The sequence below is a fragment of the Malaya genurostris genome, chromosome 3 (assembly GCF_030247185.1).
Source record: "Malaya genurostris strain Urasoe2022 chromosome 3, Malgen_1.1, whole genome shotgun sequence".
Classification (NCBI taxonomy): Eukaryota; Metazoa; Arthropoda; class Insecta; order Diptera; family Culicidae; genus Malaya; species Malaya genurostris.
This window is the reverse complement of record NC_080572.1, coordinates 43,010,347-43,037,160: the sequence shown is the minus strand read 5'-3', so window position 1 is coordinate 43,037,160 and position 26,814 is coordinate 43,010,347. Positions and strand designations below refer to the sequence as shown.

General features: G+C 39.0%; 2 protein-coding genes across 3 annotated transcripts; one reads left to right on the top strand and one right to left on the bottom strand.

Annotated features, from left to right (window-relative positions):
• Window positions 1-11,660: 11,660 nt before the first annotated feature.
• On the bottom strand, window positions 11,661-12,948 carry LOC131438136 (aminoacyl tRNA synthase complex-interacting multifunctional protein 1). 2 transcript variants are annotated; one of them, XM_058607955.1, is made up of 2 exons: window positions 12,814-12,948; window positions 11,661-12,759 (listed from the first exon to the last, which is right to left on the bottom strand). In XM_058607955.1, exon 2 carries the CDS (start codon window positions 12,747-12,749, stop codon window positions 11,778-11,780), a length of 972 nt encoding a protein of 323 aa, XP_058463938.1. In that variant the 5' UTR covers window positions 12,750-12,759; window positions 12,814-12,948; the 3' UTR covers window positions 11,661-11,777. The 2 variants fall into 2 exon arrangements, with proteins under 2 accessions (XP_058463938.1, XP_058463939.1); XM_058607956.1 differs by having other exon boundaries at window positions 11,661-12,735; window positions 12,814-12,928.
• Window positions 12,949-23,091: 10,143 nt separating this feature from the next.
• Window positions 23,092-26,296, top strand: LOC131437162 (tetratricopeptide repeat protein 7B). Its single transcript, XM_058606329.1, has 6 exons — window positions 23,092-23,307; window positions 23,370-23,649; window positions 23,703-25,180; window positions 25,253-25,491; window positions 25,831-26,027; window positions 26,084-26,296. The coding sequence occupies exons 1-6, from the start codon at window positions 23,181-23,183 to the stop codon at window positions 26,214-26,216; spliced, it is 2,454 nt and encodes an 817-aa protein (XP_058462312.1). The 5' UTR covers window positions 23,092-23,180; the 3' UTR covers window positions 26,217-26,296.
• The last annotated feature ends 518 nt before the right edge of the window (window positions 26,297-26,814 follow it).

Genomic DNA, 26,814 nt, shown 5'->3' with positions numbered 1-26,814 from the left:
GAGTTAATGGCAGCAGTTCTTGGAAGTCGAATGCTGCATACTATTCAATCGAGCCATTCCCTTCCCATCCATCGACGGTTTTTTTGGACTGATTCTTCTGTCGTTCTTAGTTGGATTCGATGGGATCAACATAATTACAATCATTCGTAACCGAATGTTCGAAGTGAGCACACGCGTTTTTTTAACAATCGACATCGGTAAGACGAAGGTGCCTATCACAGCAGAGGCTGTAGTATAGGCATTAAACAAAAGTGATAAAAAGTAGCATCCCCGCAAGTGAGTTCTGTCTGTGCACCGGTTTTGTATCGGTATCGACAGTAGACGCTATTGTGCTATCCTCGGGCAGCAGTTATTTCTATTGTTTGCTACCCGCATCGCAGCAGCCAAATCCTGAGTCAAGGTCACGCTGAAGCACAACGAAGGAGTGAAGGAGCAACTCACCTAACAGCTTACCGTGACATACTGTTAAGTATTTTCTCAAATTTTTTCTTTCAACTTTTACTATTCATATATTTTCTTTTCATTTTATTTCTTTCTTTCTCATTTCAAGTGCGGGAGACTTCTTTACTCCCGCACTTTAAATATGAATATTGATGACAGTGGGGGTGTCTCGGAGGAGGGCGAAGCTGAACGAATGAACGAAGAACATTTAGAGGCTGAGTTTACTTCCGAGATGCCATCTACCCCTCCTATACCATCTCCCCCTCCGATACCATCTCCCTCTCCAATGCCATCTCCCTCTCCGATGCCTCCATCTCCCTCTAAGATATTGCCTGCTCGCCAAAAAGTTTACCAAGACGATGGCTCGGGGGGTCCGTGGGTGGTATACTTCCGGCCCAAATTAAAGTCTCTCAGAGTTTTAAATATTGCTCGGGATCTGGAAAAACATTTCTCGGCAATAAAAACAATAGATAAGGTTTCGCCAAACAAGTTACGCGTTGTTGTGTCCGACCTGAAGCAAGCAAACGAGATTGCTACCAGCGAGTTGTTCACGAAGGAGTACCGCGTGTACGTCCCGTCTCATGTGGTGGAGATCGACGGTGTGGTCCGTGACGAAAGTCTGACAATCGAATATCTGATGAAGGACGGGGTAGGCCGTTTCAAAAACCCCGACCTTCAACCAGTGAAAATTTTGGAGTGCAAGCAATTGCACTCCAAATCGATAGATGGTAAATTTTACCAATCGGACTCATTTCGCGTGACTTTTGCCGGATCTGCACTTCCAAATTATTTGGTAGTGAGTGGAGTTCGTCTACCTGTTCGGCTGTATGTACCGCGGGTAATGCATTGTACAAGCTGCAAACAGCTAGGTCATACGGCAACCTATTGTTGCAACAAACTGCGATGCGGCAAATGCGGAGAGGCCCATGAGGACGATCTCTGCAGAAGAGCAGTGGAAAAGTGTTGCTACTGCGGGGAGAATCCTCATGATCTTTCGGTGTGCCCTACGTACATACAGCGTGCGGAGAAATTGAAGCGATCCGTGAAAGAACGTTCCAAACGTTCTTATGCGGAAATCTTAAAAAGAACCACTCCATCGACCCCTGAGAACCCGTTTGCAATCTTGCCAGTTGAAGAGGATACCTCTGACGACCCAGGCGAAGGACCTTCCTACACACAGGTTGAAGGAAGCAGGAAAAGACAAAATCTGGCTTCTCCCAAGCTTCCTCGTAAAGGCCTCAGACTGTCCTCTTCGTCACAAAAGAACCAAACGGAAACAAAAAGTGCTGACTCAAAACCGAAGCAAACACCTCCTGGGTTCAAAAAACTTAGGGATGATAAGGAGTACCCAGCACTTCCTGGGGCATCAAAAAACCCGAATGACCCCAAAGCACAACCAGAAAATCCAACAAACGCTGGATTATTGAAATTTTCTGATATCGTGGACTGGATATTAACAGCCTTCAATATTACTGATCCTCTGAAAAGCTTCCTAACTGCTCTACTGCCAACAGTAAGGACATTTTTAAAACAGTTGACTGAACAATGGCCCCTCCTTGCAGCGATCGTATCTTTTGATGGATAATTTACCACTGAGAATCGAAGATATGATCATTGTGCTTCAGTGGAATTGCAGAAGTATCATCCCAAAACTTGATTCTTTCAAACACTTAATACATACTCATAATTGCGATGTATTCTCCTTGAGTGAAACTTGGCTTACTTCTAACATCAACCTCGACTTCCATAATTTTAACATAATCCGCCTGGACCGAGAAGACTCTTATGGAGGGGTACTTTTAGGGATTAAAAAGTGCTATTCATTTTATCGTATTAACCTCCCCTCGACACCGGGAATTGAAGTTGTTGCTTGCCAAATTAATATTAAAGGCAAAGATCTATGTATAGCTTCTATCTACATTCCTCCCAGAGTCTCGATAGGGCATCGTCGGCTTGCAGACATCATAGAACTTCTTCCTTCACCGCGGCTGGTTTTAGGGGACTTTAACTCGCATGGTACAGGATGGGGCTGCTTATATGATGATAATCGTTCTTCGTTAATCCAAGATCTGTGTGACAACTTCAATTTGACAATTCTAAACACGGGAGAAATGACACGGAACCCTAGACCGCCAGCACAACCAAGTGCGCTGGATTTATCCCTTTGCTCGACTTCGCTACAGTTAGATTGCAAGTGGAAGGTAATCTGTGATCCTCACGGTAGCGATCACTTGCCGATCATAGTTTCTATCACCAACCGTGGAAGACCATCGGAAACAATCAATGTTTCGTACGATTTCACACGAAACATTGATTGGAAACGTTACGCGAGCTCGATATCTGAGAAACTAGAAACATCACAGGAGCTTCCTCCGGAGGAAGAGTATACATTTTTGGCTGGCTTGATTCTTGACACCGCAATTCAAGCTCAGACGAAACGAGTACATAGCGCGCAAACTAGTATGCGTTCTCCCAACCCATGGTGGGACAAAGAGTGCTCAGAGCTGAAAACGAAAAAAGCTTCAGCCTTCATCTCGTTTAGAAGGAACGGAACTCCAGATAATTATCGGAAATACGCGGCGTTAGAATTTCAAATGAAAAGTCTGATTAAAGCTAAGAAACGCGGTTACTGGCGAAGGTTTGTTGACGGATTAACGAGAGAAACAGCAATGAGCACTCTTTGGAATACGGCCCGTCGCATGCGCAATCGAAATCACGCGAACGAAAGCGAGGAATATTCTAACCGCTGGATATTTGATTTCGCTAAGAAAGTATGTCCTGATTCTGTTCCGGAACGGAAGATATCCCGCGTCGCGACATTGAATACAAACGAAACACCGTTTTCGATGGTAGAGTTCTCACTTGCGCTCTTGTCGTGTAACAATAGAGCCCCGGGGTTAGACAGAATTAAATTCAACTTGTTGAAAAATCTGCCCGACTCTGCCAAAAGGCGCTTGTTGAATTTATTCAACAAGTTCCTCGAGGGTAATATTGTCCCACACGAATGGAGAGAAGTGAGAGTTATTACTATTCAAAAACCTGGAAAACCAGCCTCCGATCACAATTCGTATCGGCTGATTGCTATGCTTTCCTGTATTCGGAAATTGTTGGAGAAAATGATTCTCTTCCGTCTAGACAATTGGGTCGAAACAAATGGATTGCTTTCAGGTACACAATTTGGGTTCCGCAGGGGCAAAGGAACGAACGATTGTCTAGCGTTGCTCTCAACAGAAATTCAAATGGCATTTGCTCGTAAAGAACAAATGGCATCAGTTTTCCTCGACATCAAGGGGGCATTCGATTCAGTTTCCATTAACGTTCTATCTGAGAAGTTGCATCAGCATGGTCTTTCACCAGTTTTGAACAACTTTTTATATAATCTATTGTCCGAGAAACACATGCATTTTGAGCATGGTGATTTGACGACAAAGCGATTCAGTTACATGGGTCTTCCTCAGGGCTCATGCTTAAGCCCCCTTTTATACAACTTTTATGTAAATAACATTGATGAATGTATCAACACATTATGCACGCTAAGACAACTTGCCGACGACAGTGTTGTGTCTATTATAGGACCCAAAGCTGCCGATCTCCAAGGACCATTGCAAGATACCCTCGACAACTTGTCGACATGGGCTTTTCAAATGGGTATCGAGTTCTCTACGGAGAAAACTGAGCTGGTTGTATTTTCAAGGAAGCGAGAACCTGCGCAATTACAGCTTCAACTAGGGGGTGAAACCATAGCTCAGGTTTTCACATTTAAATATCTCGGGGTCTGGTTCGATTCCAAAGGTACCTGGGGATGTCACATTAGGTATTTGAAACGAAAATGCCTACAGAGAATCAATTTCCTTCGTACAATAACCGGAACTTGGTGGGGCTCTCACCCAGGAGACCTGATCAGGTTGTACAAAACGACGATATTGTCAGTAATGGAATATGGATGTTTCTGTTTCCGCTCCGCTACGAATATTCATTTCATTAAACTGGAAAGAATTCAGTATCGTTGTTTACGTATTGCCTTGGGTTGCATGCAATCAACCCATACGATGAGTCTTGAAGTGCTGGCGGGCGTCTTACCGTTGAAAAACAGGTTCTGGGATCTCTCATATCGACTGCTAATCCGATGCGACATTTTGAATCCGATGGTGATAGAAAACTTTGAAAAGCTCGTCGAGCTTAATTCACAAACCCGTTTTATGTCCTTGTATTTTGACTACATGGCTCAGAATATAAATCCTTCTTCGTTTGTTCCCAATCGTGTTCATTTTGTGGATACTTCTAATTCTACTGTGCTTTTCGACACATCCATGAAAGAAGAAATTTGTGGAATCCCGGATCCTGTACGCCCTCAAGAGATCCCAAAAATTTTTAATAATAAATTTAAAGAAGTCGACTGTAATAAAATGTTTTACACTGACGGATCATATCTAGACGGGTCCACTGGCTTCGGTATATTCAATGTAAATTTCACCGCTTCCTATAAACTCAGTGATCCAGCTTCAGTTTACGTCGCAGAACTAGCTGCAATTCAGTATACCCTTGAGATCATTGACACTCTGCCCACAGATCACTACTTCATTGTATCGGACAGTCTCAGTTCCATTGAGGCTGTCCGTTCAGTGAAGCCTGGAAAGCACTCACCGTATTTCCTGGGGAAAATACGGGAACAATTGAGTGCTTTATCTGCAAAATCATACCAGATTACCTTGGTTTGGGTCCCCTCACATTGTTCCATACGGGGCAATGAGAGGGCGGACTCGTTAGCCAAGGTGGGCGCACTAGAAGGTGATATCTATGAAAGACCAATCTGCTTCAATGAATTTTTCAGTTGCTGTCGTCAGAAAACTCTAGCTAGCTGGCAGAATACATGGAATAGTGGAACTCTGGGACGATGGTTACACTCAATAATCCCACAGGTATCGACGAAAGCTTGGTTCCGGGGGTTAGACGTGAGCCGAGACTTTATTCGTGTAATGTCAAGGCTCATGTCTAATCATTATATGTTCAGCGCGCATCTCCGTCGTGTGGGGCTCGCTGAGAGTGGTGTCTGCGTTTGCGGTGAGGGTTATCATGACATCGAACATGTTGTTTGGACATGTGTCGAGTATTGTGATGCCAGGTCCCAACTCATAGGTTCCCTTCGGGCCCGAGGTATACCACCCTTCGTACCAGTCCGCGACGTCTTGGCAACTCGAAATCTTCCTTATATGACTCTCATCTATAACTTCTTGAAAACTATCAATGCTCAAATTTAGTGCTCTCCCTATCTCTTTCTCGTCTACAGCTCTACCGCACTCTTCTTTACGTTGCTGGAAGTATGGCCTGTGTAAACGATGCTTCGGAGCATGCACCTGCCTTGAACTGACTGAGTTGCTGGAAGCTACCCAAAAACGTCACATCAACGTCAGAACATACCAACGAAGCATCCCAATCCAGAATAATCTCTTCATTGCTACAAGCTGAAAAACATGAAGATTCATCGAACGCAAAATGTGTCTAAAAGATGTATGCCACAAACCAATGATGTATTCAAATTTCAATTCAATACTGTGTAGGTCCCACCCTCCCTATGTCCCCTTACTAACTGGGGAGTATGCCGCCCCGTAATACGGCATCCCTTTCTCTCTCCCTAACAACAAGACAATCGGCCACGTTAAGCTAAAGCAAATGAGCCTAATAAAAATTTTATTTGAAAAAAAAAAAAAAAACATAATTACAAGCAATTCACAGCTTTTAGAATTGGGGAAATAGTGGAGCTAACAATCGTGTCGGATTGGCGTTGGGTCGAATCGAAGTTGAATATCGCAGATACACTAACTAAATGGGGTAAAGGGCCACCTCTAAAACGAAATGGACCATGGTTTAAAGGATCCGAGTTGTTATATCAATCTGAGAGGGACTGGCCAAAGCAAGTACTACCTGATCCAGACACGAAAGAAGAGATGAGAGCTTTACTTCTTTACCACGACATAGAAGTCCCGATGCATTTGATTAACGTAAACAACGTTTCTCGTTGGACACGGCTGCTCCGTGTCATCGCATATGTTGGTAGATTTGTGGAAAACTGTCGGCGCAAAAGAGTCGGGTCACCGATTTACACCGTCAAGGCAACTCTGAACCACCAGAAGTTATGTCACACTTCCAGTAGGTTTAGATCGATTATTGTACCACTAACGCAGGAAGAGCTCCAGAAAGGTGAAACCGTCATTTGGAGACAAACTCAAGCTGAAGCTTTTCCCGACGAAGTCAAGGTATTACTGAAAAATAGAGATCGTAAAAATGGTTATCCATCGGTCGAACTGGAAAAGTCTAGTGAAATTTACAAGCAATCTCCTATTCTGGATAGCGATGGCGTAATAAGGATGAACGGCAGGTTAAAGCAATCAGAACTTGCATCGTTTGACATGAAGTTTCCAATCATTCTTCCTAAAATGCATGAAGTTACAAAAAAACTTATTCAGCATTTTCACGAGAAATTTGGTCATGCGAATCGAGAAACCGTATTCAATGAGCTGCGGCAACGATTCTACATTCCCAAGCTAAGAGTGGTTATACAGATGGTAATGAAGGAATGCATGTGGTGCCGAGTAAATAGATGCGTACCTACAATACCTGTAATGGCCCCTCTTCCTGTTCAGCGAATTACACCACATGTGCGCCCCTTCAGTTCGGTTGGAGTGGATTACCTAGGTCCAGTAGAAGTCACTGTAGGCCGCCGCAAAGAAAAGCGGTGGATAGCGCTCTTTACGTGCTTGGCAGTTCGTGCGGTGCACTTAGAAGTCGTACATGGTTTGAGTACCCAAGCTTGTCTAATGGCGATCCGCCGGTTCATCTGTAAACGCGGAGCTCCGGAAGAATTTTTTTCGGATAACGGAACAAATTTCAAAGGTGCATGGAACGAGATGTCGAAGATAAAAAAGGACATTGATCTGTCCTGCGCACAGCAAATAACAAGTCCCAGGATTCGGTGGAACTTCAACCCACCCGCGACACCCCATATGGGTGGAATATGGGAGAGGATGGTTCGCTCGGTGAAAACAGCATTTAAGGCGTTAGACGATGGGAGAAAGTTGAACGATGAAATTCTGTTGACGACGATAGCGGAAGCTGAAGATATGATAAATTCACGACCCTTGACATATGTACCACAAGAGTCTGCAGAGATTGAAGCGTTAACACCAAACCACTTCCTTCGCACGGCTGAAGCACTGCGAAATGTGTACTCACGATCGCAGTATCTCGCGGACAAAATATGGCAAAGATGGCATAAAGAATACCTTCCTAGTATTAACCAACGAACAAAATGGCATAGAAACTGCACTCCGTTGAATGAAGGCGATCTAGTTTTCGTGGTTGACGGGGAAAATCGGAAGAACTGGATTCGTGGCATCGTTGAAAAGACGATAACGGGATCTGACGGAGTAATTCGTCAGGCGATGGTGAGAACATCTGCTGGAGTTTTCCGACGAGCGGTGGCTAATTTGGCTGTTATGGAAGTTGGTAGCGGTAAATTCGAACCTGTCCACGGAACGGTAGCGAAGTTACGGGCTGGGGAATTGTGCCCGCCGAAGGATGGCGTCTAAGTATCGTCGGTCTAGCGACCTACCATGTCGATTAGTAATATTGGTGGTGAGGATGACGTAGGTGAGAATGACGTGAATGATCAAAACAAAACAAGAAGAATTTCTCAGTTGCAGTGTGTGAATTTATAAAATATTATTTCGTTGAATTTATATATAAAAATTTGAAATCCGTCGAACAGTCCGTTGCCATTAGTTAAAGTTGCGATCCATTTGGTAACCTGTAAGTAGAAATAAAATAAAAATTTGCTGAAAAGGAGATTAAAATAATAATTAAAAATAGGTTGAAATCACGTTTAGCGGTTTAGTCTATTGCACGAGGAAAGAAAAGAAACTATAATTTGTAAGTAAAACAATTGAATTAAAGCAAGTGTTTTGAATAATGAAAATTAATTGCAGTTTGAGCTGCTGCAAATTGGCTGCTACAAAAAGAGTTTTTCTTTTTCCTGATCCGAACACTTTGTATAAGTTGTGTCTATGAAAATGTATGTGAATACTCCACACAAGGGTTTTGAAATATTGCAACCTAGTATGAAATCATCCAGTCGAATCATCGATTCGATTTTCTGCGATAATTGTCAACTTGCGATTCTCTCTTGGTAAATTCCACACAGCGGCGATCATTATCAGACTGCAATTTTTTTAAGGGCCGAGAAATACTCAGAGTATGAAGTGGAGCGAAGGAATGTAGAAAAATTCTCTCGCGGTTCATGCATTGAGAGACTCGAGTTCTTGTAGCATCTTCTACCGGATTGAAAATGTTGTATACAATATAGATAGCAATATAGCAGCTTCTGTGAAATTTTCGGCAATCACCAACACTGATTACAGGTAATTCTGTATTAATGGCAACTCTGTTGATAAATGAAAAAAAAATAAACACAGTCTAGATGACAGATAGGATGTTTTTGATAGGGTAACGTGGCGCCATCATGACACATGTGAGTACTGTCCCAAATAAAGGAATATTCGAAATGACCGTTAAAATGATTGAAGAATCTAATTTGAGTGTCCTGTCTGTTAGTCTGTGCTAAAGGGTTGAGGAGTTGTTGTATATAAGAAATTCTTTACAGTGTATTCTCATTAAGAATGCACTCCGACAAAACAATGTAGGGGAAGATGGGGTAAAACGCACCCCCGAGGCATAATGCACCTTTTGCTTTTCTCAAAAGTTACAAATTTTTTTCACTGAAATTTTAACGAAACTGAAAGTCCGCCATAACAACAGATTACTATAAAATTTTGGTAGCGATGGTTTAATCATATCTGAAAAAAATTTAAAAAACCAATTGTGTCTCTGTTATAATATTTTATGTTCGTTCCATAATAATTTTCTAGGGTGAGGAAGACGATTTTAATTATGTAACCAGAGAACTTCTTTGTCAATCATTCGGGTTTCTATAGTTCTAATACAGACGATGTATTTGCAATTTTATAGAAAATATATCGTTATCAATCAATTTGATGAATAATAGTGAACAATCTTCCACCTGGCAAATATTTCGTCAACGAAAAGTCTAAAGCTTTCTTTAAAGAAGAAGAAGAAGAAACTTTATGAGGTGCATATTGCCCCGTGGTTGTCATGAGCTTTAATCCGTTGTTTTGATGGATATTTACCCGTTATTTAAGATCACCCTGCCTATATGTTAAAATAATCGTCACTTCGCGTAATTTGAAATGTATATCTTTCATGTTTTCCAGATCGGGCGTCATGCCCCGCATATATTTCAATAGACAATTTTTAAGGGTTTTGGAAAATAAGATATTTTATGTATTTTTCAATGCATTAAGCGAGTGTTTGTACGTAATTATGAAAAATTCCGTGTTATTCTCTATAGTTAATATGTAGCTACATTTCCTAAGGGGGTACGTTTTACCCCATCTCCTCCTAATTAAAAGCCTGCCAACACTGTGAATAAAATGTAATCATACACTCAGAAAAATATTATGGTAACAGTTACTATATAGAGGGCCAACCTGACCATGCGAGTATAGTGGTTTTCAGCCGACTATTAAATCAGATGATTTCAACAATAGTCAAGTTGATGTTTACTATAAATGGTATCGGCTCTAGAATAGTAATATTGAACAGTATATTGTATGAATAACTAATACGATTGAGATGGTTAGGCTAACCATGACCGAATCTTTATTTACATTGTAGTTTTCGCTATAACCAGAGCCATGGTATTTTTAACATTTCACTTTTAGTTATTTCGAAAATAAAGGCTGTGGTTGATTCAACAATGCTGAAGATCAGCAAAACATGAGCTAATGTTAAAAAGTTTGATGAATTTGAATTCTAGAACAAGAACAACAAAATAGTTTCATGGAATTTTATTTTATTTTCACATCATATTAAATGATGCCTAGTGAAATGTTGAATAGCAACGTAGACACTGAGGAGCATTGTTTGGTAGCAGTAGTTGATCAAAGGCTCTGATGTCCGGTGGATTTTTCCTGAAGCAGGAATGAGCAGCATGAAAGAAATTAATAGCCAAGTCCAGATGTAAACCTCGTTACCCACCTGCGATATGTTGGATGTTGTTTCTACAGCGACCGATAATGAATAATAAATCGTATAAGAGACGTTGATTTCACTGGAAAACGTAGCCGTTGCCGGAAAAATGGTTGAAAAATTGAATTTCAATGGCGGAAACTAGTAAGGCTACAAACTTTACTCACCTGCAAGACCTACCAAATTACACAAAGTCATCATATAAAATATTTTTTTCATATCAATCACTGATGTGTTATCCACGTACGAAATTTTCTGTTATATTGTAACTTTATGTGACAATAACATAGAACATTTGTTTATTGACAATTTGTATAGTCAGCATAAATGAAATACATAGTCGATTAAAAAACAAAAAATACACGATAATGTGATTACTACATAAATTCTGTTGATATGGACTACATGAATAGTGTTTTCAAACTTCATAATCGTCCATCAAACCATGTATCTATTTATGGTAACATTATTATACTGTGAACATATTCACATGGTAGCAATAACTATTTCACTTCTCATATATCAAGGCTCAAGAGCAATTTCACCTTACTAGAAATTGTGAGTTTAACTATTTGTTCTTATATTTGAGATGACTACCATTGTCAGTATGACCATGTCAGAAAAGTCATAAATACAAATAGTTTAGTCAAGTCGTAGTAGACTTATTATTATAACTCTTATTACTATTGGTATTATTATTATCATTATTGTTTCTACTATTATAATCACTTGGAGGCAATGAATTCGTGACCTATAGTCTATGTACAATAATATACTGATTGGGTACCTACACAGCAATATCCTTTAATCTTCCAGGATCACGGGGCTATGATATCTTTCTGCATTTCTTGGTAAATTCTTGAACTGATGGTGACTATACATTCTTTGTTGTTCAGTAGTAATCTGAACTTTACAATCAGGCGATTCAACCATAAATCACAGTCCGCAGGAGGTTGCGAAATAACAATATTTAGCAGTTTTGATCTGCTTTCTCATTCAAATAGCGTTCCTTAATAATTCGAACAAGGTTATAAGTTTTCGCTGTAATATCAGTTTCCGGATTGGGACAACACATATCCCGTCCGGTCCGACAGGGTTAAATAAAATACATGACAGGATAATTTTACTTTTTTAGTTTATTTTTACAAAACAAAACAATGCATTTAGTTCCTCGGAATAAGTTCAAAACAAAACCGATAAACTTTATTATTTTGCTTCCGTTGATTTTCGTTCCACTATTTCACAGCAACATTCTTGAGTGTTTGAGCTTTAACAACTCCTTTGCCAGGAATCATAAAAGCACCTTGTTTATAGCACGCAATTAGCTGATCATTAGTATGTAGATCAGGTGCCACGGTCTCGAAAATTTTTTTCTTGGGATTCATTACTGAATCAGGAGCCCGTGTAAAACCCTCTACATGAACCAAATCTCCCGGAACAGATCCTTCGGGTGGTGTAAGAATTTCCACTTTTTCCGCCGATGAAGCACACATTACCATTCCTTCTGAGAGTATTCCTCGCATTTTCGCCGGTTTAAGATTACATAAAACTACGACTAGTCGATTTTGCATTTCATCAACGGGAACAAATTTGACCAATCCAGATATAATAGTTCGCGGAGAAGATTCTCCACAGTCAATTTTTTCTAGATATAAACTGTCGGCATCCGGATGACGAGATACTTCTACTATTTTGCCAACTCGCATATCCAACCTTCCCACGTCGATCGGAGGCTCATCAACAACCGGATTCGAAACAGATTTTAAATCTCCTTTGGGTTTATCCTTTTTCTGTTTCTTTTCCTTTAGAGTTTGAGAGTCATTGTCATATTTTTCAGCTGAAGACGATATCTCCTGTTTAGATTGCTCCTTGACTACCACAGGTGTAACATAAAGGGTTTCTTGACCAGGTATTGGAATCTGCGGTTTACCGTTTTTAATTTCTAATTCGATCAGTTTCATACGTGCAACTTCGACTTGTTTTCTTAATGCATCATTTTCTATTTTCAGTTTTTCAATACGACTAGCAGCTTTCTGATTCTTAAGAACTTTGAGCTCCTCCTTTAGTGATTCTAGAAGTTGCTCAGCTGCTACGTTGTTGGAAATAATTCGTTCGATTTGGTTCATTTTTATGTTTCTACGACTGAACAAACTCTTTTGTGCAACTGTTCCAATTCCAAATAAAACACGGGAACTATTGAAAATCATTCAGAATATCCTGTAATATCGGCGTTCGCTCAAAATAGTATTAAATAATGCATTGCCTACTTACCGTTCCGATGTCTAAACCATTAAACCATAGATAAATCTATGATTTCGAAATCAAAACTCAAAAAAATAATACCTAATATACTAAAACAACGTGCCAGCTGTCACTACTCACTAACGTGAACTCGCTGACTAAAACTTTCACCAGAGATGCCAGGTAAAAATTTCAAAAATCTTCAGGCAGGGTTGCAAAAGTCTGTAAATCCGAAAAAAATTTTCTGTCAGCAAGTATTTCTTGCTGGCAACAATTTCTCTATAACCCGCTTGTGAGGAATTACGGCAACCGTCAGAAGACTGGCTGCATTCCGGCTGCTGTCAAAATTATCCAGACGAAATTGCATCATTATCTCACCGTACGTGTCTTGTTTATTTCTGTCTTCTTATTTTTTTTTTCGACTTCATTTGATATTCGTCAATCCCGCATGTACATACAAAAAACGAGTCATGAGACGAGTTAAATGAGATTTAAATGTCGATATGTTTGGTAGTGGAAAAGCAATGTTATTGGCAGTAACATTTTCCATAATTAGTATATATGATGGGCAATAACTTATTGCCTTTCATATGAACTTTTTTTATTGAAAAAATAAAATCAAAATGCTAAAAATGTAGAACCGATTCAAAACGGTTCTGCCAATCTTATATGGCAAGAATCCCTCTCAGCAGGCCGTTCAATTTTGTTGGTATTTGAGCGCTTGTTGAGCGACATATTGCACGAAATATTCGTTCAATTTGCTGGAACGGTTTGTTGTTGTTTTTCCTCTTGCAAAAATAGTGTGAAAATTAGGTATTACCTTTACATAGAAAGAAAATTTGTTGTTATTCTACGTGAAGTAGAAATATTGTGCATGTATGTAGTGTTAGTTTAAAAAAAGTGGAAAAAACTTCAGAAATTCTGCAGTAAAACTAGTCCAACGGGGCTCCAATGTTAAAAATAGCTCAACAATGGACCTCTGTCTGCCGGGTTTGTTGAACGAAAAAAATGGCATTCGGTTCAACGGTCTGTTTCAAAATCGGCAAACGAAGGTCCCGTGTTGGCCTCCCGTTGAACGATTGATTGGACTTTCATTGGACCAATGATCCAACGTATTGGACCTTTGAAGGACCACCGTTGAACGTTTTTTTCTAAGAGGGATACGACAGAAACATAACCGTTAATAACCGCTAGACGAAATTCTCTGCCGGAAACGGTTGTTACATTTTAAGCGTCTTGGTTTTATTTTTTAAATAAAAGATACATATGAAAGGCAATAAGTTATTGCTCTTCCTATATACTAATCATGGAAAATGTTATTACCAATAACATTGCTTTCTCACTACCAAACATACCCATATTTCAATCTCATTTACCTCGTCTCAAGATTCGTTTTTTCTACGTACATGCGGGATTGACGAATATCAAATGAAGTCGAATAAAAAAAAAAGAAAAAAGAAAGAGGAGGAAAATAAACAAGACACGTACGGCGAGATAATGACGCAATTTCGCCTGGACAATTTCGACAGCAGCCGGAATGCAGCCAGCCTTTTGACGGTTGCCAGAATTCCTCACAAGCGGGAAATGACAACCAGAGATGCCAGATCTGCAGATTTGTCTGTAAATCTGCAGATTTCGTATACATAGTGCTGCAGACATTTTTTGTTGTGCAGACTTTTACTGACTTTTGAATATCGTGTATTTCGCAAACTTTCGTCAAAATTTACCTACTTTTGAAATTGTCAGTTTCGCGTATCATACTTTATAGAGAAATTGATGCCATTAAGACATACTTGCTGACTGAAGATTGTTTTTAGAATATACAGACTTTTGCAACCCTGTATATTTGAAATTTTTACCTCAGTGATGGCTGTCAAATCCAATTTGGCAAAACATAGTCACCTGTATCCACCCATCTGACACAGGTATGTGAGCACCAGCCATTTGAAAGTATACCGATTACGTTGAGCCCCTCGCGTTTCGAGCCCCAAACACTGCGATGTTTTGATACTCATCGCGACACTCAAATTGTGAAAATTATCTTCACTTGATGTCTCAAAACACTGTCTGCTGTATTTTAGGTAAACCGACAAGTTATTGTGAGAGAGTCGACCCAAAATTCACTAATTTTCGTGCACTAAACAAGGTAAACGCAAAAAAAAAAACAAACCTGTTACTGCTTGTTTGTTTACGTTACAATCAGCTGATTTTGAAGTTCCGATTTTGATCTCATCAAGATGGCGTCATGACAGGGGGCCGCCTGTATCTTACTTAGCCGAGCGTTTTCATCTAATTGAGCAATTTGACGTCTCTGCTATTCACACCGATGCAGAGTGCGCAGATCTATTCATATACGAAATTAGAATGTGTGCGAGCCGAAGTCAAAGTTTGTTGTGGGTTCAATTTTACACTGAGTTATAACATTTTTGACTCATAATCATACACTGCGAAAAATGCATATAGAATTTCGTAAGCTATGAACTAATGAACCAAATAGAAGACAGTTCCATTACGTGATATTGAGTTTCATGAACGATTTTATGTCTTTCTCAACTGTTCTCTTGGCATTGCAGTGTTTTTATTGCATATATGTCTTCAATAATTGGCACGATGCGGCTCGACAAAATTCACTAAGTTATTTCGACATACTCATACTAGCATTAATTTTTCAACGGCTGAGAATAGCCACACCAACACATTCGCACGTGGATTGGACTATAACCTTAGCTGAAAATGTCAAAGATTTAGATGTGGAATTGTTGGATGCGGATGTATCATTTGAGGTGTATATCTGGCAGAGGTGTGTAGTGATGTTTTTTACTCGATTAATCGAAATAAACGATTAAAAGGCTAAAGTAATTGAGTATTTGTAATCGATTAACGACAGGGCCACTAATCAAGCTAATCGATTAATAGCAATCAAATAATCGAGATTTATATCAGTTCTGTATAAAATGTTCATTACGACCTAAGTAACAAAGGTAAACAAACCGAGATTTTTATTGCATTTTGTTAGGAATGTTCTAATACACGCACTACCCGAACACCGTTTCTCAATTCACTATAGATTCACTAAAAAATCTGTCAACACATTTGACGTATGTCGAAATCAATGAAAAATAATCATTAATGCTTCTTTCGTCAATTGGCAATGTTTTGACCAATGTAACAAAGCATAAACAAAAGTGTATGCGCGGACTTACGACAAAATAAATTTCCACGAAAAAGCAGATCTAGTGTGATATTATGAAAGTGAGACTTACTGTAGAGTAGGAGATATTTAATGGGATCGAGTTGCTATTAAGCTTGTTGAAAAATACGCTGATTAATTTGGAAAGAAACTGATTTGTCTCCAATACTAGAAACCGTTATGAATCCTTCGTCAAACAAAAGCGAACATTATCAAAACATATTAAAAACGAGTCGACTGTCATTTTTTTCCACTTGACATGCAAAACTAGCTCTTAATAATGTTTTCGAGCAAAACTGGCTTTCACACAAGTGCGAGTCACAAAACGACGAAAGAACACTGTGACTTTCGCAAAACGACGTAACTAACAGAAGCGTGTCAAGTCAACCTGGAAAAAACGGCCTATCATACTGTCAAACGTACATGATCAAATTACAAAACCACGTAAGTGTCGTTTTTGCCTAAAAGTTGTCTTTGTAGCTGAAAATTATGAAAAACTCACTATGATACGTTGCACGCATACAAATTTGACGTTTTAGTGAAAAGATGAAGTTGTTTCAATTACTCATTTTTAAATAGGATTTAAAATTGTGCGATTATTTTTCAACATCGCTTTTCTCGGTTCAGCTGAAATGTTACATTCGTCGTTTTGAACATTTTATGCAGAGTTAGGTTGTGAACCATTTCACGGTTAATTTCACCCGCACAGCCTTTTGGCTACCTGTGCAGCCATGGGCACCAGACGGCTACCAAAATTGTTTCAGTGACGGCTGTCAAATCCAATTTGGCGAAACATATCTTAGTTAGCCGAGCGTTTTCAGTTTTTCACCTTCGTTGAAAATGTCAAAGATTTCCATCGGTATGACAAACGGATGGCAGCCACGTCTACTTCAGAAATCCTGGTGGACATGGTTGTATCGTTTAAGGTGTATGTCTGGTAACGGCGAGGCAGCCGGACACCAGAATAGCTGCCAGCCATATTGCGCCCGCTGGCAGCCGTTAGTCAGCCGTCTGGAAGCCAAGCCAATGCGGGTAACTTTTGGTTGAAATCTGACACTTGAGTGGTTATTTTGATGTTGTCAAAAATAACTCTGTTCGAGAGCATGGTTATTTTTGACGGATCGATGGTTATTTTCCGACACTGAAAAAAATCAACCAAAAGTTAAAGCTAACCGCGAAATGGTTCACAACCTTAGAGCAAATTCAGCAGTTAAAAGTTCTATATGGAAGATCTATAATAGAACATAAACTGGAACAAACGTGTCCCCAGCAAGCCGTTATAGTTTTATTTATTCGACCAGTTCTTCTGTCAAACTTAAAACTGGTCTACGATGCGTTCTATTTTTTGTATATTTGAAACACGAGTAAAACACTACTGGGACTGCCAGTTTTTCTTGTTATAAAATCCAGATTTAAATTTTGTAACTGGCATAAATTATGCATCTAGAACTAAAACACTACTGAATATGCCCTTAGTAGATAACGTTTAGCCTTAGGCTGCCGACATAGTGGGCGCGAGAAGCGAAGCCGAGCTGGTGACTAACATTGTCAAATCAAAAGCGAGGGTGATACCAAATTCAAATAATAATACCCCTAAGTCCCATACAAACGAACCGCCAATGTTTGGTTCACAGCCTGAACAAGTAAGCCTAGCAAATTACTCCCTTTCATTGCGATAGTTTGAAAATGTGGAAGGAGATCGTTTCTGGCAACGCTTTATGCTAGTTGCTACGGTGCAAAATAAACTTGTTTGTTTATGTTTATCGTTGCGGTATTAAACTGCAACAATCAGTCTAAATATCACCGGCACTAGCACAAAAGATGAAAAATTGACACAAACACCCACGAATCTACAAATATTAATACAGCTAGTAGTATATTCATGGTGGCTTAACCATTCTAGATTATTGTTTAACTTACATTTCGCTTGTGATCTTGATTATCAGATAAAAACTGTTTGTTTATTTATTTTTCACTATAATAAACAGTAACTATGGTGAACTTGTTCTTACCCTTCAGTGTTGTTAGTTTTATAGAAAACTCGTTAAAGTACATTGTCACTCTGACAGTGTATCATGACAGTGTACCGCACGATGCAAAATGTGTCCTTGAAAATTTGTCGAAGTATTCCGTATTATAATTTGTATTTGGTGATACTAGCAGTTAATAAAAAAAAAACTCTTTTAGAGTACAAGTGAGAAATCGGCTCAACTTTCACTCTGACAGGGTCCCTCAGTTTTGCTGTAAGTACGTTTCTTGCTTTGGTCAGCACCAAGCTCGGCTCAGCTTCTCGCGCTCACTCTGTCTGCAGTCTAAGTCTAAACGTTGCTATGATGCGAATTGCAGCATCATTTGTCATAATTCAAGGAAATACGAATTTCAATTTAAATAATGATTTTTGATCCATTCTGCCTACGGTTACAATGTTCATACATTTTTCCATCCGTTTGATTATAGATATTATTGAATTTTCTTGACATTTCAACCACATTTTCTCATTCTTTTTACTGATACACTAATGGTAAAGATTTGATATAGCACAGATTTTCAATCGGCAGCTCTGATTCTGTTTAGAATAATTTGATCGATTAATGCTTAATAGTAATCGATTACACTAATCGACTCCTCTTTTATTAATAGCAGCCCTTACACGTGACAATATTATTGTCAATCCAAAGTATTGTCAATACCGTCAATCCAATTGACTTGGTAACTTGAGTCCGCATTTTTCGAGAAAATCAAGCGTTTGGAGCTTCAAATATTGCAAATGAACATTGAAATATTGAGAGATGAGTTCATTGCACATATTTGGCAGTTTCCTCTCTGGAGAGAAAGTATTTTCGGATTGATGAGCAGTTTTGATTTCTTGACAATATTTTCGTCAATCCAATGAAGTTTCCACTACACGATCAAAAGTATTGTCAATACTCCTTGTATTGACAATAATATTGTCTCGTGTAAGGGCAGCTAATCGAATACCTAATAATCGATAAATACTCAGTTCGTGCTCGCATCGCAAACGACACAGTCGAAAATTTCTTACGGTCGCGACGACAGAAACAAAGACAATACAGTGCAGTGAACAATAGAGTGTACGAAATGGGCAAATACGATTTAACAAAGCCTGAAACTTGGCCTACAAGGCCAAATTCAATTTGTATTGATTTCAAGCGCTGCAAAGTTAGACCTGCAGCAACCGAAATTGAAATCTTGCTTAAGGAACGAATGCATCTAAACGTTAATGATGTAAGTGAGATTCAATTCAACAAGGCGTCGAACTGTGTGTACATTATGTTTAAACGTGAAAAAGATGCAATTGCATTTGCTTCGGGTAATAACGGGGTGCACAGTATTGATCATGACAATGTTAAATATAAAATCCCTGTGTTCATGGTGGACAATGCCATAGTAGTACGCGTGCATGACCTTCCCCCGCAGACCAGCGAGGGGTATGTTCGGGAATGTATGTCGCAGTACGGTGAAGTTCTTTCCATCGAAAAGGAAGTATGGCGGAATTTTTTTCCGGGTATCCGGAATGGCGTGCGAGTGGTACGTATGCAACTACGTAAAGCAATTCCATCTTACATCATTTGTGGTCAAGACGGGATACATCCGTGTAAAACGTTAATTACGTATGAAAATCAATTGGTTACATGTCAGTTTTGTGAACAACCTGCACACTACGGCAAACCATGCACTGAAACTGCGAAAACAAACAAAACAAAAAAAACAAGGACAACCACCCGACAACGGAAACTAGTGAATGCAGTGCTCCTGTTTCAAAAGCACCTTTACCATCTAACCAACTATCAACGGCAATCAATGTACAAAGCGCATCTACAGCAACTGCAAATGAACCCAAGACTGCGATCAACAATGAAAACAAGGAAACGGAAACCACTCACAATTCCAACGATGTAGCAATGGATGATATAAGCAACGGACAAAATGACGGACAATCTTCGCTAGAAGGAAATGAAAGCTCCTCTCCCCCTAGAAGAAGGGTGACAACGAGATCCAACAATAAAAAAATAATTTTATGTAACAAAAACACGGGTAAATCGGCCACGTAAAGCCATACGCAAATTGGCCTGAATAAAAATTGTTATAAATAAAAAAAAAATCGATAAATACTAAAAATCAGACATCACTAGTGGTGTGGAAGTCGCAGCGTTGCCAGGTCATTTTTCCAAAATTCTGCATTCGGCGCAAAAATCTATCTGTACTAGAGTGACTATAATCAGAGTGACGACAGCTGTTCGTTTGGAATGACAGCTTCCAGTTCCAAACGAACAAACGACCTGTCAATTCAATGTAAAGCTAATAGAATGTTTTGAATTGTTGCCAACATTACGGATGAGAAGTCGTCACTCTAATCTGTACCATATCAGTATCAGAATCTCGTCAACATAAGTTCACGGAAATGTCACCAAAGCTCATTTTGTTGAGCAAAAAAAAAGGTCTCGTAGCAACCTTTTCTCCTGTCTATCTATGCTATCAACGAAAATCGGTATTTATCTGTACGACCCGTGAATTATCGGTATTTTGGGAGTACATATCTGTATTGCGGTATAGAGGTATCTATATAAATACCGATAAATCGGTATACTTGACAACGTTGGGCAGTCGGTCACCAGAATGGCTGCCAGCCATATTTTGCCCGCTAGCAGCGTTTAGTCAGCCGTCTGGCAGCAATGCGTATGCGGGATGTTGTAATCAGCATAGATGCCAGGTTCACAGGTTAATCTGTGTTTCACATCGATCACAGACTTTCAATGAGCCTCAAAAAGTCTTTAATTCGCTAGGGAAAACTGAGAGAAAATGAATATCCGACAGAGCAGTTGGAAGTAGCGAAATCATTTTTTTGCTCACCAAAATGATTTCGATCAGATATTTTGTAACGGCAAACGTGCACAAATTTTGCACAGACAGTTTTTTGGCTTGATCACAGAATTTAGAAAAAATGACCTGGCATCTCTGGTAATTAGAGATGGGAAATATCGAATAAAATCAGTTATCGATAATATCGATATTTCGCTGCTTAATATCGATATTATCGATAAATATCGATATTTTTACCACCGAAATAAAAATTTATTGAAACAAGAAAGTACATTTGATTGCAAAAATTAAGTTAGGTTCACAGCCGAACAAATTAGATTTTCAAAAATTGAAAATTCCCTGGACTCAAACAAGCCGTGTTTCCCGCTGTTGAATTGACTCTTTCGGAGTCAACTGATGTTGGTAAAGTTATCAAATGACGCTGTGCAATGAATTTCAGCTCTTTGCATGCTGTGTAATTTTCCCAATAAGAGAAAATATCTGTTTTCTCTGCAGCTTGCTCAACAAACGCTGCCAACAAAATACTTTACCTTAAGTCATGTTCGTCCTATAGAAGGGTTGCGTGCAGGAAGTCAATTTTAGCAGAACCTGTCAGCTTGGAGCGAAATTAATCTTCAGTCCAACAACGCCATCGCATGGCATCACATTCAACATATCATGTCAATTGTATGGGCGCGCAGTGCTGCTATTTTGGTGCGCACAAATTTGACATTTCTATCTCCTAAATAGGATTTAGCATTAGTATTAGCATTAGAAACCGCCCGTGTGTTGCTACTCCGTTATTGATCTGGACCAATTGAGATTGCAAAATGATTTTTTGAAGTAACATGTTTGGGAATAACACATTGTTTCACACCGTGCAAACTGTATTGAACCATGCATGCTGATCAATACCGACGCCGGCCACGTCCGAATGCATATCTACTTGGGAGGGAAAGGATTGTTAGTTCGATGCATGTTGCTACTAGGAACCGAGGAATCCTCTGCATTCCCACATGCATCACAGGAGAGGATACTTTGTTAGTAAATGTTTTAATAATGTTATCATGTGTTTATTGCTCTGGGTAGCCGGCTACCAAGAATGTTTTAAAGTATTATGGTTTTATGTGTTACTTTGTGCTGGCAATATAATGCACGAAATAGTCAATCTCCGAAATTGACAAAACTCCGGACAGCCGGCTGTTGAGTATGCAGTCACTCGTTTATGCATCTACCTTTCGCGTTTTTTTAGTCATGCAAAAAAAAACACATGCGGATTGATAAAAAAAAGGTATCATCTCACTGCTAGGTGGATTAAGCACGTTTTTATAAATGAAACTACGTGATACAAAATAAACGAGCGAATAGGATTTAGACAAAAAAGTTGATTCATTGCATTGAAATATTCTAAACAGTTATTATAAAATCATTTTAAATCACCAAACAAAGGTCAACAGATTTCACACGCGTCTTGATTCTTTATTATTTCCGCTTTATTGTTTTAATTATTTATTAAAATTATTATTTGGTTATATTAGTTGATCTGGGCAGCCGGCTACCGAGAAAAATATTAATTTACTGTTTGAAATATTAATATCAAGTGTTTTTTACTATGTATTCAATATACCGATATATGTTATCTCTGTTATTAAATTTGTAATATAAACGGATTTGCGCAATGGTTGATTTTTATCATTCATTTTATAATCCTGAAAGACAATCAATAACATGGAAGAAGAAATCATTCCTAATAAAACTTTTCTCCGAAGCTAGACGGAAATTGATAGGTTGAATAAAGAGATGATTTAGTAAAATAGAGTAATCAGAAGTAAAACATTGAAAATATCTGATAACTGAAAGGAAAAAGAAACTCCTGCAATTGTCGCCTTTTACGACATGGAAGCAGGAACCCAGTGGATCTATTCTTGGTTCATTTTTTTCCGCCGGATTCCACACGGCATCTAGGCTGGTACAGTCCGGAGAGAGCTAATAGGTACTATCAATCTCCTAGTGGACCCCAGCCCCTATTCCTATCTCCTAAATAGAATTTGAAACCAAAGTCGAAACATTCATCGCTGAAAAACAGCTGATTCGATTTCCCTTTTTTTAAACATAGCTCAAATATCAAATATTAGATAAAAACTACACGAGCGAAGTAAAAATATGAAATTATAATTTTACTGAACTGGTTGCAATATCGAATATCGATAATTTTTGTCAATGCTATGAATTATCGATATCGTCGATATCGTGGTAATATCGATATTATCGATAAATATCGATAAGTTTCCCATCTCTACTGGTAATCAGATTGTATCAGATTCCATAAATTGAAAAGTTCAAATTGCTCAATCGAAGTATATTAAAACTCTATCTAAAACTCATAATGACCGGGCGCAACCGGAATCAAGTAACTAAACTTGAAACTATCATAGAACAGTGTCGTGGAGAGGGCAAATGGCAACGAGTGACCGAACTAGCAGACGAACTTAAGGCAGGGTATCCTCAAGTTGGTGAGTCATTTCTATTTCAATCGGAGATTGTTTTGTCATAGAAAATTTGTTTCTTCCTCAAGAGAGCCTTGCAAACTTTTTGATGGGCGAAGGTAAGTTAGAAAAATATCTTGAAGAACACCCGCCAGTAGAGGATAATTTCCACAAGGCTAAATTGGGACTTTCCGAGGCCAAACGCTACCTGAATTCAGTTATTGGTGAAAGTGGGAAGAAAGCAGGCATTGCTCTCGATGCTCACTTACTGCTAGCGAAGCTGTTTTATGCCTGTGGACAATACGACGAATCGTTGCAAAATTTTATATTGGCTGAACTGAATACACTGTCGGAGAAACATTTGTCACCGTAAGTAAAGAATTATAACAGGGTGTGAATTTTTATCTCTTGCTGCATTCTAGGCGAAGTATTCGAATCCTGGCGGAATCATACGCAATCAAAGGTATGTGTTTAGAGAAGAAAGGTGCAAAGGCAGCTTCGAAGTATAAGCAAGCCGAACAAGAAACGGAAATGATCACTTGCTTTGAGCGAGCTGCAGATTTGGGTATATTGTATCTCCAAGGTCAGGATACTAACTCTCAAAACGAGGTTCGACGTATGGGTGCGGTTTTGGAAACAGGTTTACAGCGTGCTCCAATTGTACTGATAAAAGCTGGAAAGCTGCAAAACGCGATCGATCGTTACAGAGTGATGTTGAATGCTGTAGAAACAAAGGCTACACAGACATTAAGATTGACGTTAGCAAGGCAGCTAGCAGAAGTTTTATTGAGAGGAGTATCAGGAACTATTTATACACCACCGACTAATCTAAACGCGGCCAGTTCTGCGAATAAACGGTTATGGGAGCCAAAGAAGTATTCTGCCAGGCAGCAATTCATTCCGAAAAATCAACACGAGGAAACAATTCTATTACTTTTGGTTGCCGAAGTATTAGCTGTAAGAGATGCTGTCCTGTCACAGAGTCCCGAGTTCAGAGAAGCTAGATTACATTCGTTGGGAAACGCAACGGCCATATACGATTTACTGACATTAGCTACGGTACGTTGGAATCAGGCCGGATATCTTCACGATTCGCTGGAGAAAGCATTGAAATTTTCTTTTGGTGAGAGCCACGTATGGAAGCAGTATGCGACGTGTTTAATTGCCATGGGACGGTATAAGCACGCTGTTTGTGCGCTAAAGGAATATTCAAAATTAGAACCTCAAGATGGACTTAGTTGTCTATTGGCAGCAAGATTGTGCTATGAACATTTAGATCAGATCAAAGAAGGTCTAGCTTTTGCTGAAGAAGCCTTAAGTAAAGAGAACAAAGGACTACGACGTTCGAGAGCTCAACTATTTGTTGGAATAGGCTTACAGCAAATTGCTGTTTCTTCAAATCTCGTGTCGGAAAAAGTTCGATTTAATAAGCTTGCATATGAAGCGCTTGAACGAGCAGTTCTTCAAGATCCCAACGATCACCTTTCGGAGTATTACCTAGCGTGTCAGTATGCCTTTAATTACAATATCGCCGAGGCACTGCTTCATATAACCAACGCTTTGTCCCTTCGAGCAGAACATGCCTCAAGTTTACACTTGTTCGCTCTTCTACTCACGGCAAACAGGCGCCCGAAGGAAGCATTAGCAGTTGTGCAAGATGCCACCGAAGAATTCCCAGATAATTTGAATCTCTTGCATGTCAAAGCCCACCTTGAGCTACATCTGAAAGACGTTGAGACTGCACTCGAAACCGTTCAACGTATGCTGTCTATCTGGCGGGAAGTGTATGAAGTACAACTAGCAAATGCTGGCAACGGAATGGAGCACGAAAATGAAAAACATTCCGATACAAAGAGCGTATTACAAATGCAATCTTCACAAATGTCGGACAAAGATTCCAGTAAGTTAAACAAATTGACGTAAATTGTGTCAAAAACGTTTATCGTTACGACATTACTTCTTTCAATTCTAGATTCTATTCACGCTGCATCTTTAGCGGCATCTCGTATTGAACATGCTTTGAGTGAAGCTGCCAGTTCTTTAAGCTCATTCAACCCCCGACCTGGACCTCAAAAAGCCTGGACAACACAGTTCAAAATATGGTTGCTGCTGGCCGACGTTTATCTGGCCATAGAGCAACCCAACGAAGCAATCAACTGCATTCAGGAGGCATGCTTGATAAACCCGGTGTCACATCAAGTGATGTTCATGGTGAGGACTTTAGTTTCAACAATATACTTGATAGTTTTGTTTAGGCTTCGGGTTAGACTCGTCGGTGCGTAATAGTTTATGTTGAACTATTATACCACCACCAGTTCAACATAACCAGCGAGAACGATGTAAAATTTCCGTTATGTACTGATGAGTCAATGACGAAACAAGACTAAAAACGGTTATGTGCCCTAAGCACAAAATAACCTCTGTACTGACGAGTCGTAAAGAAAACTAAAAAATAATTTTTGCTAAAATTTTGCTTTGTATAAAATAAGTGTAACCTTTAAATGAATATATTTGTAAATTATTTTACCATTTAATGGTATTAACCCGTAGCGTGGCCAAATACACGTATATCAACAACAATGGGCGGAAGCAAAGCAAAGTTTTCAGAATGCGGTATGTGCAAACCCGTATCACACTGACGCTTTGCGTGCTTTAGGCGAGGCTTACCTCACTCTGGGGGAGCCAAGGTTGGCAGAAAAAACTTTAAAGGATGCTGCTCGTATTGATCCAAACTGTCCAAAAATTTGGTAGGTGATAAAATATTTTCAAATTTCCAACGTAGCTGATCAAGCCTTATCTGTAGGTTCCTTCTAGGAAGAGTGATGGAAAGTCTCGGTGATTATGCGGCATCGGCCGATTGTATGGCAGCAGCGTTACAACTGGAACCATCCTGCCCAGTACTACCTTTCACTTCGATTGCATTGGTGTTCGAGTAGAGCTCGTTTGTTTAACATTTTATTGTAGCCAAGGAGACCACAGTTACAGTTTACTGCTTTATAAGAGATATATATATATATATATATATATATATATATATATATATATATATATATATATATATATATATATATATATATATATATATATATATATATATATATATATATATATATATATATATATATATATATATATATATATACTTTTTCGATAGAATAGGAATGATGTGAACGTATCTTCAAAATTCTGGTGTGCTTTCCCATTTTAATGTTAAACTATCCTCTGTGATTGTTGTTAATGTACAGTGCTGTTCGGAATAATAGCGCTCATATAGTTTTCAGTAATGTGTTATGTACTTGTAATCGGTTTGCTTTTCATCAACTATTTGTTGATGTTCACGTCTATTTATGAATAATGAATGACGACTATTTTGAATCTGTTGATTACTGTCTACTGAGCTTAACTGTTATTTTCAATGACAGATTATTTTTAGCGGTTCTAAAAAATAGCGCTTCTATTCTAAGCTGCCAACTATTAAATTAAATTAATTTTATCGAAAAAATCAATCTATTGAATGTGTATGAGTAAAAATCT